General features: G+C 42.0%; 1 protein-coding gene across 1 annotated transcript in view; it reads right to left on the bottom strand.

The window, feature by feature from the left end:
• The window catches only part of ATP10A (ATPase phospholipid transporting 10A (putative)), a 256,901-nt gene that overhangs the window by 92,064 nt on the left and 148,680 nt on the right, over positions 1–16,157 (bottom strand). Inside the window, exons 11-15 of the mRNA XM_073614639.1 lie at positions 12,888–12,991; positions 8,853–8,979; positions 6,574–6,758; positions 1,930–2,254; positions 778–854 (exon numbers count right to left, since the gene is read on the bottom strand). Of these exons, the coding sequence (XP_073470740.1) occupies positions 778–854; positions 1,930–2,254; positions 6,574–6,758; positions 8,853–8,979; positions 12,888–12,991 (818 nt within the window). The remainder of the gene's footprint in view (positions 1–777; positions 855–1,929; positions 2,255–6,573; positions 6,759–8,852; positions 8,980–12,887; positions 12,992–16,157) is intronic.

Genomic DNA, 16,157 nt, shown 5'->3' with positions numbered 1-16,157 from the left:
TCTTTGGGTGAAGTTCTGTTTATTTAGTGCTAGACTATTAAAGACTATTTCAAGTAGGAGCTCACCAAGTTATGTCACGATGTGGCTGTGATAGCTTTATACCATATGAATAACAATCGTATTTACACTTTTTATTTTAAAATCAAGAAAGCTATTATAGCAGTAGAAAGCTTTCAAAATGGAAGCAATAGGCAGAAATATATATCTTGCATTCAGTAATGCAGACCATAAAATTACACAAAACCTTAAAAAGAAGTAGGGTCAAAGCTCATTGGGCCCTACTTCTCCTGTGGGTCACAGCAGTGCATTCTGCACTGCTGTGACCTGTATTCAGTCAGCGGGCTAACGTTCACCGTCACGCAACTGGTCCAGGCTGTGGAAAGATCCCAACTTTAATGATGTTGGAATGCATCCAGAAGCCTGAGCTGGAAGTTGGCTCAGCCTCTCAGTGCACCGCTGAGAGCCCGAGCTAGTCCCTCCTGCCCCCTCCACAGCCAAGCACTCCAGTGAGCGCTGGAGGGCTAGAGCACAGAGCGATGACTGATGTTCACTGCTCTGTGCTCAGAGAGGATCTGAGAACTGAGCGATCAGCAGTCTTTGATCGCTCAGTTCCCAGTCTAGAGGCAGGGCAGATGTAGCATCGGTCTAATGCCAGATCTGTCCCCTGCTACCTATAGACCGAGAACAAAGTGATCTAGGCGAGTATAAAGGTTTATTTTTTGGTTTCTCATACTTCTTTTAACATTTAAGAAAAGGCAACCAAAAAGCATAACATACCTGCATTCCTTCCTGCCCAGAAATTCCAACACCAACATCTGCCACCTGAATCATGCTAACATCATTGGTTCCATCTCCTGTAAAATCACATAATACACAATACATTATATCAAGCTAAAAAAAAAAAAAGGCAGTATTAAACCAAAAACCAAATATTAGTATATTGCAGCTTACCAGTCATTAGATGTGGTGTATTAAGCCGGCTATAGAAAGAATCGAAATTTCGTTTTAGCAGGAACCAGGCCGAATTTTGATCTATGGGCAGGCTGGCTGTAATGAAGTCTGTCTATCCATCGATTGACTTCAAGCGGAAGTCCCGCAAATTTTTTATTTTTTTTTAAAGTCAGCAACTACAAACACAGAAGCTGCTGACTTTTAAAATAAGGACACTTACCTGTCCAGGGCGCCCGCAATGTCGGCACCCGAGGCCGAACCGTCCCTCGGATGCTGCCATCTTCGGTAAGGGAATCAGGAAGTGAAGCCTTGCGACTTCACAGCCTGGCTCCCTACTGCGCATTCGCAAGTCGCGCTGCACAATCCAGATGGTCCCTGGATCCGTGTGTCTCCCAGAAGACGGGGGCGGGGGTTTGGGATGTCTATGCCCGGAAGTGGGTGCAAATACCTGTATTATACAGGTATCTGCACCCCCCTCCCCCCGAAAGGTGCCAAATGTGACACGGGGGGGGGGTTCCGAAAATCAGAGTTTCCATTTTTGTGTGAACCTCTGCTTTCAGTACAACCAGCCTGTCTTTTTTTTTTTGCCCGATTAGTGTCGGTGGTGATCACATTATGCTGGTGGGGAAGACATTGTTTATTTACATCTGCTAATTGTTAAGGAATTGTTAAGGAAGATGACATGTTCAAACGCTTTAAACAATCAGCTATTCACTGGTTAAGGACGTTGACGGGTCTTTGCTCCTTAACAACCAGCATCTTTCTGCCACATGACCCAAAAATGCACCTAAAAACGCACCCTGGCTGAGTTTTTTGTTAACCAATGCGCAAGGATCGTTTGTTTGACAAGCTATACAACCACAAGACGCCACAGTACAGTGGCTACTGTTTGAAAAAACTGCAGGCCAAGCAACATCTATATATGTGGTATAAATTAAAGAAAAAAAGAAGAAAAGAAAAGCAAAGCAAACAGCTTACCTACTGATAATGTCATAGCTTTGAGTTTGTCCCGAACAAGTTTCACCACCATACTCTTCTGAAGGGGTGTAGAGCGACAGCAGAGCACAGAACGGCATTGCCGAGCAAGTGAAATAAATGTATCTGCTTGGGTTACATCTAGTGCAAAGGCTAGCGTTTTGCCATCAATCACCAGACCAAGATTCTGTTTCGTCAGTGAAGACCATTGGTGTTTATTTCGACCGAAAGCAAATTCAACTTCCCCAGCAGCTTGTTTTGTTGAGTCATTAGAAGTCTTGGACTCTACATAGTGCAAACACTGTTTGAGCAAAGCAGCACAGGCTTCCTAAATGAAAAGCAGGGATAACAACAATTAATGACATTTTAGGAGGCAAAATACTTTCAAGTAACCTAGTATAATATATATTCACACACATTTTTTTTTTTATTTGGTTAAAATACTTACACCAAGGTGCATTGTGTAAAAGATACTCTACTCTAAATGTCTCTAATCGAGAGGGAAATGGGACTTTAAATGAAGCGGCTGGACTGCGGAGGTGATGATATAAATATACAATTTTATTTATAACAAAGTAAATATGGTAATTTTCATATATACATAAAAGCACAAGGTATAGACACAGTGATACAAAGTATATAAATATAGACATAAATAAAGATAAATTCATAAGGTTAATGAATAGTATATGACAGCAATCTGGCCTTAAAATGCTAGACACAGCATGCCCGGCATCTGTGTTAATAATCACATAAAGGAATCTACAAATGTTGGGTTCATGTTATAACATCGTCAAAGCGTAGTATGTGTCTCTGCAGCATCCAATAGCTCTACGCGTTTCGTGGAATTGTCTCCACTCGTCAGGAGCAGATGCAACAGGTTCCTGTAGATTAAATGTTTATGGTGAATCCACATTATGTCTAAGAGTAAAGAATATTATTTATAGAAAATTAACCAAATACACTCACTCACCTCCGCAGTCCAGCCGCTTCATTTAAAGTCCCATTTCCCTCTCGATTAGATTCAATTTAGGGATGGAGGTGCTTACCCGCACCTCATTTAAAGTCCCAAACCTTCCCCCTTCTCTTTTTTACTACTCTAAATGTCTAACCTGTTACTCTAATCAAAAACTTAAGTCGTAAGTGCATTGCCACCTCTAGTTTGAGTAAAGGTCAAATGTACCCAGTCCGATTGCTGGACAATTCATATTTGGCAGACAACACACATCCTATCAAACGGGTGACAGAGACCAAGGGTCACAGTAAACAAAGGGTGTGTATATTGCTACAGTGTCACGTCTCCAGCAGAATTCAGTATTTTGTTTAAACTGCAAAATATGTGGTCTACTAAATAACAGTTTTCTCCCATTTGCAAATTATTGTCACACTGAAAAGCACACAGCAGCTTAATTTTGCTATCGGAATATACCATGACATAAAACTAGAGGTCGACCGATATGGGTTTTTCTCTGGCCGATGCCGATATTTAGAAATCGCGGTGGCCGATGGCCGATATGTGATGCCGATTTTTTTGGGCCGATATATTTGGCCGATTTTTTTTTTTCTTTTTTCCCTTCATCTCATAAAATCTAACAGTTAGACCCCTTTCACACTGGGGCGTTTTTCAGGTGCTTTTGGGCTAAAAATAGCGCCTGTAAAGTGCCTGTAAAACGGCTCCCCTGCAGTCTCAGTGTGATATCCCGAGTGCTTTCACACTGAGGCGATGCGCTGGCAGGATGTAAAAAAAAGTCCTGCAAACGGCATCTTTGGAGCGGTGCAATACCGCTCCTCCACCACTCCTGCCCATTGAAATGAATGTGCACCGCTGCCGAAGCGCCTGCAAAGCGTTTTGGCAGCGGCGCTTCAGGGGCGCATTTAACCCCTTCCTCGGCCGCTAGCTGGGTTATAAGCGCCCCGCTAGCAGCCGAATAGCGCCTCTAAAATGACGGTAAAGCGCCGCTAAAACTAGCAGCGTTTTACCATCAACGCATGCCCGCTCCAGTGTGAAAGCAACCTTAAGTAATACAGAAATTTTTTTTCATTTAAACATTAAACAAAACAAACCTCCAATCAGTTCACTTGTATGTATAATTTAGAAAACGAAAAAAAAAAAAAAAAAAAACTATCTTAAATATTAAATACACAAAAACAGGTAATCAAAACTTTTGGACGAAAAAAAATGGGCTTACTTTACTGCTTAGGTTTTTTTTTTAATTCATTACTGTATTTTTTTTTTTTTTAATTGCGTTTGAAAGACCGCTGCGCAAATACCGTGTGACATAAAATATTGCAACAACCACCATTTTATTCCCTAGGGTCTCTGCTAAAAAAATATATATAATGTTTGGGGGTTCTAAGTGATTTTCTAGCAGAAAATACAGGATTTTTACTTGTAAGCAACAAGTGTCAGAAAAGATTTAGTCTTTAAATGGTTAAACTGAAAACTTCTCCACGGAGTTCAGTCTATTGATAAAAAGAACCTGAAAGATACAAATGTATCATCTTATCAGATTTGGCAGGCTGCCCAGAGGAGGAGAGAAGAAAACTTCACAGATAACTTAAGGCAACTTGCATTAACTTCTATTACAGAAGTCATTTGCAAGTCACGGCTGAAGTTACAATCGGCCTTTTTTATCAGCACAATCGGCCGATGCCGATTAAGTAAATAACGCCAAATATCGGCCGATATATCGGCCGGCCGATATATCGGTCGACCTCTACATAAAACAACTCCAACATTTTAGCTATTGCACAAATTACCAGGACAAGTCATCAACAGCAGAAAAGGCAAACGTTTCTTGAAAATTAATTGTTGCAAATTGGGTTTCCCCCAACCATTCCTACCAAAATGTAATAAGCATTTTCAATGCATGATTCTAAAGCACGCAGAACATATATCACATTCTACAGTTGCTGAGCAGTCATCTTTTCGAATGCTTGTATTAAAGAGTGATGAGAAGGCAAAAAATATACATCAGTAATTAACACAGGTTTTTGTTTTAAAATGTCATAAAACTATTCCTTTAGTATTCAAATTGTTCAAAGGAAGCGTTCGCTTTTTCTTTTTAGATGCCCTCTTAAACTCATTGCCAAGGACCATATTTCTAGTGCCCCCCACATATAAAGACAAAAAACTATGGCCTCCCATGAAAAAAGGGCCAAAACCTTTTAGAGTGCTTAAAAGTGGAGTTCCATCCAAAAATGGAACTTCCACTTTTTGGAATCCTCCCCCCCTCCGGTGTCACATTTGGCACCTTTCAGGGGGGAGGAGGGAGCAGATACCTGTCTGATACAGGTATTTGCTCCCACTTCCTGGCATAGATCACCGGGGCGCTTGCGATGACCTACGCCACTTTCGGCGCCTACCTCGTCCTCCCCCGCTGTATTCTGTGAGACACAGAACACAGCAGGGACCTGAGAGGACGCGCAGCGTGACTCGCGCTTGCGCAGTAGGGAACCAGGAAGTGAAGCCGCACGGGGGGGAGCAAATACCTGTGTATTTTGTTGTTGCCCCCATTCGTACAGAATGAATGTGCATAATCGTTTTAAATGATGAATATCTCTGTCATTTTTAAGAAAATAAATACACCCCTAAGTTGGACTAAATTAAAATGTGTGTTGGTTGCTCAGCTTTACAACACTTTGCATCACATAATGGTGCTTTGCTTGTCAATGAACATCTTACTAGTTTATTGACCAGTCACCAAAGTACACATATACATACACATATATATATATATATATGACTTGCTCAAACACAAGGTGGACAGCTGTTTTCAGAAATAGATTTTTATTTAAAGCGAGCTAGAGAAGATCATTTCGCCAAACCACGTAAGCTCCTCAAACATAAGTGTACCTCCTTGCTGATGATAACACCAATAGCTGCTGTGTTATCTTCCTACAGTACACCTATATTCAAGGCAGTGGTCCCTGGAGCAATATTCCTCCCACTGATACTACCAACGAGGCACCATTTCTTCCACTGACACCAACAGAAGGGCATATTTACACCCACAAACAATGGGGCACTATTTCTCCTACTAATACAAAAGGGGCACTATTCCTCCTCCTACTAACCACATGTGCTATGTAGTTTTTATTTAGACTAAAAACAATATAAGCTGACTCAAGACCTAAAGGCTCAAATATTGATATTGGAGTCCTACTGGTATACAAGTCAATATACGAACCAAAAAAAAAAAAAAAAAATGTATGTATATGTATATATATATGCCCCACAGCCTGAAGGACAGTAAACTGACCCTTTGATTAGATAATCTGGAGATCCCTGGTCTAAAGTAAACACAGGGTATTAATGCTAGGTAAATACAGATCACTGTACATAAGGACATAGGTCTTACTTCAAAAGCTAGTTCTAAATTGGGGTGGTTGCCATTCTTGCATAGCTGGTTCATATTTTGCCAGATGAGATGCACTGCTGTTGTGAATCTTGCCTGCAGCTACCACACAACTGCAACTAAAAGAATCAGCCGCACAGGACAGGTGGATGCGTTTGTAAGGCTACATATGTTTCACTTTTGGGCAAGGGGCTTACACATTAATAACTGGTCATCACTTATCACTTATATTTGAACAACTTTTAGCCCTATAACGGTAGACAGTCCTCCAGACACAAGTAATTCATACCATAGATTCTGCATTTAATGTGATGATGTCATCATCGTGATCCAGAAGCTTGCAAGAAAATCCAATATTTACAGCGGTTTCCTGCTTGTCTCCAGTCAGAACCCAGATTTGCATTCCAGCTTTGCGCAGCCTAGTAATCGTCTCTGGAACACCTTCCTGTAAGCGGTCTTCTATACCTGTAGCACCTGAAAAGGACAGAGATGCCAATTGATAATTTCACATATCAAAAGAACCCCTAACCACTTCCTACCCGGCCTATAGCAAATTGACAGGCAGAAAGGACTTTCGTCGATCTGAGTGGACGTCATATCACGCCTGTGTTCGAGCTGCGGTGCGATCTGTAATCAGCTGTGTCCGATGGATCAGCAGATGACTAATCAGTGTACTGGCCCGCTGCCGGTACCATGTGATTGCTGTGACCAATCACAGCAGATAACACAATTGTAAACAATGAATGGCTTCCTTTCATGCCCTTTATGGTGTACAGTTGTGTTTGGTCACAGTGATAACATGGTACAGGCAGAGCCATCACAGCCCATCTGTACCATGTGATTAGCTGTGGCTAATCACAACAAAACACACTGACTGAATCAGTTTAATTCAGTAAAAATAGTTGCTTTTACTGGTTAAATTCACTAACTATAAAACAATCCTGTGTAAAGAAAAAAAAATGTATCACTACCCTAGAGTAGTACAATGTTACATGGTAACACTGTATTGGTCTGGTCACAGTATGTTAAATTAGAAAAACTGTCACTAGTCAGTCTCCCTGATATCCCCCACACCCAATTTATGATTACACTGTACTGTGACAGCACTGAACGCTGAACACTGGCCTGGGCAGGAAGGGAGTTAACATACCCGGTATTGAAGTGGTCAACTGGCAGAAAGACAGAACCTGCAGCTCCCCAATTTTTTTTCCGATACAGAAAGTCACAAAATTAGATTTCACCTGTCATCAGTGTTGAATCAGAGCTTGTAGCTCATAAAGAAACAGTGATAATGTATTCACATCTCCAGGCAGTGCAAGAAAAATATTACTTTTAGAGAGTTTGGTTGGGTTTATTCTTCACACTCATTTTTTTTTCTGTGCTAGGTATTCCATTTACACTTGTTAATATATTTATTTTGTTTTAGATTGAATCTCGTAGGGAAGAATATCAGAAGGCTCACCCAACTACAAGCTGCCGGCAGGAAAACTACTGGGGAGTGGTTACAAGACCACTCACTTTGAACAAGGAGAGAGAGCAGCACTGATTGGTCTATTACGGGAAACTCCTGCAGAGAGGAAAAGCTCCACTAGATTACTGCACAGCTCTGGAAGAACAAACACATCAAGATTCAATTAAAGCCGGTCATAGACGGTTTGAATCCTGGACAGTTTAGCAGGAACAGGCCAACATTCGAACCATGCACGGGCAGGCTGAATGAACCCATATACAAGCCTGTTAGATTTTACATGTCAGTTTTGCTAGCAGCTGTTATAGCTGCTTGCAATAATCACTGAGTGCTCCGCGGGGGGGGGGGGGTGGGGGGTGGATTCTGTCAACACTGATGGGGGAATCAACTGATTTTCTTTCCTGTAACCCGTGGTTACAGGAAAGAAAGTCACTCCATCTATGGCCAGTTTAAGAATACAAATGCCACTTCTATTTGAACAATATCCATTTATCTCAGTTCAGCAGGCAGAAAATACATCTTAGATTCTTTCATCTCATATAGCAAAAGATACCCTCCCTCACAACAAGCCATACTTGACTAAAACAAGGACACACAGAGGCAACAGTGATTTATACTTTCAATTATACACTCACATCAAGGTAATGGCCAGGTCACTTTTGCTAGTGTCATAAATCTGAAACACTGTCAGTGTTTTATCAAGAGCATCTGCGCACATTAAACAGTTTTTCAGGCACCAGATGTTCATAATTAAACATGTTACCCGTTACTTAAGATTAGGAAAACATCCTTTCTGCTTAAAACAATCGCTAGCTAGTAATTACAACACCACAAACTATACTGGCTATGCCATGACAATCTCAGGACAATTACCTCAACAGTGTGGGTTAATAGTCCCATAGATATTACAGAAGGAAGCCAAGAAGACGACACACTCCTATGGATTTAATTAGCAAATGTGGTTTGAGATGACTGTAATCAAAATATCTTTTGCTGAAAAGGCTTCTTGAATATTATCAGCTAACTGGAAAAGTATGTAGCCATGGAACATGGAGCAGCCTCCTCCTATTCTTCTGTGAAAGCAAGATTAATAAACTCACCCAGCAAATGTAGATTGGTCTCCAGACGGACCGCAGATTGGAACAGTAGCTCTTCACGGTTTTCTAATGAGGATTCTGCTTGTAAATGAAATTTCAGCCAACAAGAATACTCTTCTTTACCAAGAACCTAAAGCAGAAAGTCTCTTAAGAATGTGTTTTATTTATGGAGCTATAATCTTCAATGTAAACTGTACGTGCAGAATATAATTTTCTGTTAGATATTGTTGAAAAAGGACAATGTGAACATGGATATTTACATTCTGTGATGTTCAAGTAAAATATTTGCATTCAAACATTGAGAATGACGTTTGCCCTTGTAAAATGATGATTGTTTACAAGGCCCAGGCAAGTCATCACATTACTTACAAGAGTAGCAAATAAATGAGAAGCTGCCAACATCATGCCTCATTTTCACCATAACTGACGGCAAGTAACATAAGCAGACTCAAGTAAAAAGCCAGGCTTGACTGCTGAAAACAAGAAATCAAAGTAAGGAGTGCTCTCAGTGAGTGAGCCAACATGGGTGTTGGATGCAAAGATTAATAAAAGGTTGCATTTCATCAGATTGATTAGATATCAGATGGTATACAAAGGACCAATTCGAAAGATGCAGTCTCGCAAATACAAGGCACTTAACTATATTATGGCCAACAATGTACAGCATACAGAACCGCTTTCACCTAGCCAGGTCAGAATGCCTTGCGTCTTCTGATTAGCTATGATCAGCAGTTGAAAAGCCCCCAGCTCTACAGACAGAGCTCCTTCCCATTGGGCGCTGGTACCCCCCCCCCCCCCCCATGTTCTTCAATCCCCCTGCTTCTCTCCCCACCTGCAGCAGGGGAGACTGCAGGAGAAGTAGCAAGTGCACTGCGAGGAGGATCCAGAGATGGGTGGGTGTGGGCAAACCGCTATGTTCTGTCTCTCCTGTTGTCTCCACTGTGCCCACTGACTCCCCTGCTGCTCCCCCCCCTGCTTGCAGAAGCAAGGACAGACAGATTTGCAGGGGAGAAGAGGTGATCAGTGTTCATCACCCAGTATTTAATTTATAGAGGTAGCAAAAATGAAAGGTCATATAAGTTTACTATCTCTCATGAAAGAACAGGAAGCGCACTGTACAGAGCACGTCCTGTTCAAGTGTTACTAAACGCAGCTGTGGCTGTGATAAAGAAACATTTCTCATTTCATATGTGAAATTTCAGGGGCTGTTCAGACCCTTGATATTTCACTAAAATCCCTTACCTAGTAAAAAAAAAAAAAAAAAAAAAAAAGTTTATTTTTACATAATGAAAAAAATGAACCATTCCATAGTCACATTAGTGTGATGCAGGAAGGTGCCAAAGCACACACAAGCTGGTGGTGTTGTGCTTTGGTGCCATTCACAGTGCAGTGCCCACAACACTTATTATCAACACTGCATTTTTAAAATGAAAGTATATGCACCTTTCTAGTGTGATTTATGTGCATTTAACAGCCAATTTAGAGTTGGGTTTCCCTAACGCAAGTTAATGCACATGATAAGCATCAATGCGCACCAGCTGGTGTGCATTATGTGCATGTGCTGCAGTGTGTTACAACAAATCAGAGTGCTTATTTTTAATTTTTCAAATCACATTAATTTATTGCTATGCGCAGAAGCTCGTTGCAACACGCTGCATTGTCATAAAATGTGTGCTTGATCATTTTATCAAGGCACACACACAGCACTGCAGATCGAAGCTACCACAACACAAGTGTGAAGCCAATCTCCAGATTTATAGTTAAGTTGCTTACTTATAGTTTTGTGTACCTTCCATTTTCACCATTTCACAAAAAGGCACAACTGAAAGTTACAATAAAGGTTTTTTTATTTTTTTTTTTTAAAACAAACATGTTATACTTACCTGCTCTGTGCAGTGGTTTTTCATAAAGCAGCCCCGATCCTCTTTTTGGGTCCCCCACCGGTGTTGCTGGCCCTTTACCCTTGTCGAGTACCCCCATAGCGTTTGCTATGGGGGCTGTCAGGGAACTAACCAGAGGATAGTTGTCCGCAGACCTGGCATATTAGCCAATTCTCAATATGCCTGCGCTCGCAGGAATACGCGCACATGTATTGCGAATGCACGTTCGCAATGGCGAAGACCTGTGCGCGCTCACGAACAATGCATGTCAGATCTTGGTACCCTCACACCTTTAAAAGGATAACTGTGGCACATAGACATTGCTGACTGGTCTTCAGATTCTTGCTCCCTGATCCTGTGTTTTCTAATGATCACCTTTTATCGACCCGGCTTGCCCTTGGATACCTCTTGTACAGCTCTGACCTCGGATTGTTCACAGATCTTCTTTTGTCTTCTGTCTTGTATATGACCACGGCTTGCCTAAACATGACTCCAATACTTGATCTGCAGACCACTGGGTTAGTGACCTCTGCTACCATCCCCGACTACGCCTTCCACCTTGGTGCCTACCTGCTGTACCCAGCCCGCACTACCTACCTAGAGTACTCACCTGTTGATCCAGCCTGCTGCACTCACCATTGCAACCTGCTTCTGCTGTGTGCAGTCTGCACCCTCATCAGCTCTCCTGGGTCCTACTGCTCACCCTCATATGGTGTTCACCTGCAGAGAGAGCTCCACACCACCATCCAACATCTGTGGCACAGCTGGCAATCCCTGCTTCTTTGGGCTTCATGTTCCCTGTTACCACCTTCAGGGACACCGAGCACTCAGCCGCAAGGAGAGCCCTCAGCATTTCGGCTATAGGATCAGGTACGTGACAGGGGCACTCATGCGTGCTCACTCCCGAGCTGCCTCTGTGTCCATAAGAGATACAGAGCACAGCTCGGCCCTGCCCCCTGCTCCCTCATTGGCTGTGATTGATAGCCATGGGAGCCAATGGCTCTTACTGCTGTGTCTCAGCCAATGAGGAGGGAGAGAGCCGCTGCTCTTGTGCAGATTGCTGAATTGAGATGGGGCTCAGGTAAGTATTGTGGGGGTTGCACCCATTTTATTTTTTTCTTCATGCCTAGAATGCATGAAGGTAAAAACCTTTAGCCTTTACAACCACTTTAAAATTGATAAAAATACACTGCATCTGTGACCACCAGGAAAAGAATTACACATGAATGTGCACTGTACTGCCCTAATGCAGGCATGTGCATGAAACTTGAGGATAATTTTAAAAGTAGGCGATTTTGTTCCAAGTTTTGATCAGGTGCAGGAGTCACTTTTGACTTAGTTTGTCACTAGGCTTATTTTGTCAGCCCCAAACTTGACTTCATATCCTGTCTTCTACTGCCCAGCCAGCCTTCCATGGTATCTGTCAAAACCAGGTACCCACTCCAAATTCCAGGCAAGATCCCCACACAATGATTGTGGAGATCTATGAAATTTCTGGTCACTCCTCCTTCCAGGGGACGCAGGGGTACCAGAAGACAGCGGGACCATTCAGAAAGTGCAGCGGGACTCCCTCATGCGCAGTAGGAAACAGGCAGTGAAGCTGCAAGGCTTCACTTCCAGTTTCCCTTCGTGAAGATGCCGGCACCTGCACCCACAGCTGATGGACGAATCAGCTAGGGGTGCTGACATTGTGGGATACCTGGACAGGTAAGTGTCCTTATATTAAAAAGGTCAGCAACTACAGTATTTGTAGCTGCTGACTTATTTTTTGCAGGCTGGAACTCCGCTTTAAACCCAGAAAAACAAACTTTGCAAGAAAAGGATGCAAGACACACATGTAAGCAAGTCTATAGCAACGTTGCAGGCATCAAAATAGTTTATTTCAAGAGTAAAGAGCTGAACTAAGCAACATGAACCAGAGCTCCGATAGGAAAAGGGAAAAGCCATCACCAAAGAAAATGTGGAGATTAGAGACACCACTAGCTCAACAGGTGGAAAGGAAAGTGAACAGCCTCAGTCTTGAACTCCTTTTAAACCTACCAAAGAAAATTTACCTATGAAATACTGATGAACCTTTACAGAACTTATATTATCTCATATTTTTGTAGCACCTTTTTTCACAGGCCAAAGCATAAATGGCTCGCTTGCACATACTTACTCGTTTAGCTATACACAAAGTTCGCAATCCGTCAACTGCATAACAGTTCAAGTAATTCTGAGTTTTGGCTTGATTTCTTCTTTGGTACTTTCCCACAGAAATGTCTAAATAAAAATAAACATATCACTAAAATCAGTAAAAGAGCACTTTTTTTTCCCAAGAAACCAATCGCTTACAATAGAAGTTTTGTGTACTTTATACCATGCAGCCAGCCGTTTTAGATTTTAAGTTATGTCACAGTTCACGTGATTTCACAGAAAATCGCCATTGTTAACACATCAGTATTCATACCAAAACATTACACTTTGATGCTTTGGTACAGCTTTCTTTAATTGAAGAGCTGTTTATGTAAAATTATATCAATTGCTTAATAAACCCCAGCTACGTGTAGTTCCTAAGCCATTCTAACCTCATGAACACTTGCTGTCTGGAAATTTTGGAATTTCTCACATACAGGTGAAATCAGCATTTTCTTGCTAGAAAATTACTTAGAACCCCTAAAGATATTTTTTCTGAAAGCAAAGGCCCTGGAGAATAAAATGGTGGCTGTCACAATTTTTTATATTACACACTAATTTATCAACCACACATTTTCAGGGAAAAAAACATAATGAATTTTAGTGTACACAAAACACAAGAATATGTTGTGCTGAGTAAATAGATGCCAAAACATGTTGACGATTGCATACACCTGTGAAATGGTGACAAACTAGAGTAGCTAAAATTTTCCATAGGTAGCACTTTACTTAAAGTGGATGTAAACCTGATTCATGAAATTTGAGCTGGACACATAACTGCAGTGTTTTCTTATCACTCTTCAAAGCCCCATGGCTTTCTCCTGCTCCATTCTTCTGTTATCAGAATGATAACTTCTGACACATTCTGACATGTGATAAAACCAGCCTGAAATTTGTGTCAAGGTGGGTGCTATAACTAGATTAGCAGACAGCTGGTCAATTCACAGCACGGCTCTGCAAGTTTCTGCCTATGAGGCGAGGGTGTGTGTGCCTTTCCTCCAATCAGCTGTCTCACAGTGCATGGCAAGACTCCACGCCCTCTGCTGGAACAGGAAGAGAAAATGCTAACAGGACACTTAAAGCGGGGTTCCACCCAAATTTTGAACAATATCTGTATGTATTCTCTTCCTTGCCTAGATGCTGACATGCCATTTAAAAAAATTTAAATCGCCGTAATTACCTTTTATTTTTCTATTCTTCTTTGCACTTCCTGGTTCTCCTCCCATGGGAGTAGGCGTGTTTCTAGCCTCTCCCAGACTCCTGGGAGCTAGTCTCAGGCTTCCCAGGACGCCACTGAGCATGTGCGGGAACGAGCGGTGAATGCTGGGAGCACAGCATTCACCACATCCAGGAAATAAATGCTTGTGGGCTTCAAATGCCCACAATGAAGATGGAAACCGCCTGCAGTGAATAATATAAGTTATTCTTTCTGACGAAATCTGACACAGGCGGACATATTACACACAATATGTGAGTATGTAATGCTGAGAAGAAAAGTTTGTGAATGAACTAAAAAAAAAAAAAAAAAAAAAAAAAAAAAAACGATAGATAGGTGGACCCCCGCTTTAAACAGTATATAAAGCTGAAGACAGCAGATATACCTGTAAAACTTATGTAGGGAGATTGGTTTCATTTTTGTAAAAATACAGGAGGAAGAAAGACCCCCTGAAAAAGAAGTCACGGGTGGGTCAAGCTGCTTATATCAGGGAAAATGTTTATTGCACAATGAAAAATACAAAACTACACAAAAACTAGGTACCCACCACCAACACCTAAACTACATTAAAATAAGACAACGTCTGTGTTTAAAAGCAGCTGCATCACGTATACAACAAGCACACATCACATACCCAAATAAATGTAATATAAAGTGCTAGAAGTGGCGATTAGGTAGGCACCCAGATCCTAGTGTAGATCACCATAAATCAATGTGCATATTCCGTCACTGTAAATAAGTGGGTCCCCGTCTAGGGGATACCAGGGTATTGATTCTAAAGTCCACACACTTGATGAATAGACCCCATAATGAACATAACACTGGGTTAGCTGATAATGTACCCTGTATAGAAAAAGCAGCATATAGCCACTGACAGTTGGTGGTTCCGGTATTCAATATCAGACCATTTAGCACAGCTAATCCAGTATGGGGTTTTAGCTTTGAACAGTGGGTAGAGGTTATCTGCAGGTGAACACAGGCATATTATGCAGAGATGTAGGAAGTCTAAGGACCGAAGGTCCTCCCACCTGACCACGATAGACAGACACATCAGGTCTCTGACAGATGACCCAAGTGTGTCCACAAAATTCCGTTTGTTGGAAAGGGATCTTCACACTGCAGCAGTCTTATCATCCAGGATGCTCGGTTACCGCACAGGGGGTCCCGTAGACTTCACTGTGTAGGTCTGCTGATGGCAATGTAACGTTGTTGTGCCATCCAAGCACGCCATCCTGATACCTCAGCCAAAGATGGCTCCCACTAGCTGCAGGATGTGTAGTGCGCTTGCGCTAGCGTGACGCAGTGTGTCATCCATGACATATAAACAGCAGTGACGCTTTCCAAGTCTCGGAGACCACACCATGACTAGTGAGTCTGCAATTTTTTGGACGCTGTACCCGTTATGCACATCTACAGGATGGTGAAACGAACATATAGTAGTGAGCTGATGGTTTTCATTATCTGGTTTCATCTCTGTATCATCTGAGGCTGTTCACTTCACTGGGTATATGTGAGGGTTTACATACACTTTAACGTGAGCTCTGGCGCTAGGATTATTGCTCTTACTCTGACATTTGCGGTGCATAGTTGAGTCACTTAGCCTTGCTTCCACGTCCTATGCATGAAAACGTAGGAACTGGGGTGCAGAAAAATGGCAGTAGGTGCTCTGGACTGATGATGGTAATATTTGAAATATTTGGCTGTAGCAGGGAGTGGTTTGTTTGCTGAAGGGCTGGAGAGTGGTACAATGAGTGTCAGCAGGCAACAGTGAAGCATGGTGGAATTTCCTTGCAAATTTGGGGATTCACTTCTGCAAATAGAGTTGGAGATTTGGTCAGGATCAATGGTATCCTCAATGCTGAGAAATACAGGCAGATATTTATCCATCATGCCATATCATCAAAGAGGCATGCGATTGGCCCAAAATGAATTCTGCAGCAGAACACCACCAGACATGCAGAAAATGTCATTAAGAACGATCTTCAGCATAAAGAACAAGGAGTCCTGGAAGTGATGGTTTGGTCCCCACAGAGCCCT

The sequence above is a fragment of the Aquarana catesbeiana genome, linkage group LG02 (genome assembly GCF_042186555.1).
Source record: "Aquarana catesbeiana isolate 2022-GZ linkage group LG02, ASM4218655v1, whole genome shotgun sequence".
In the NCBI taxonomy this organism is placed as follows: Eukaryota; Metazoa; Chordata; class Amphibia; order Anura; family Ranidae; genus Aquarana; species Aquarana catesbeiana.
Note: the sequence above shows the minus strand (reverse complement) of the source record. Positions and strands in the feature narration are given on the sequence as shown.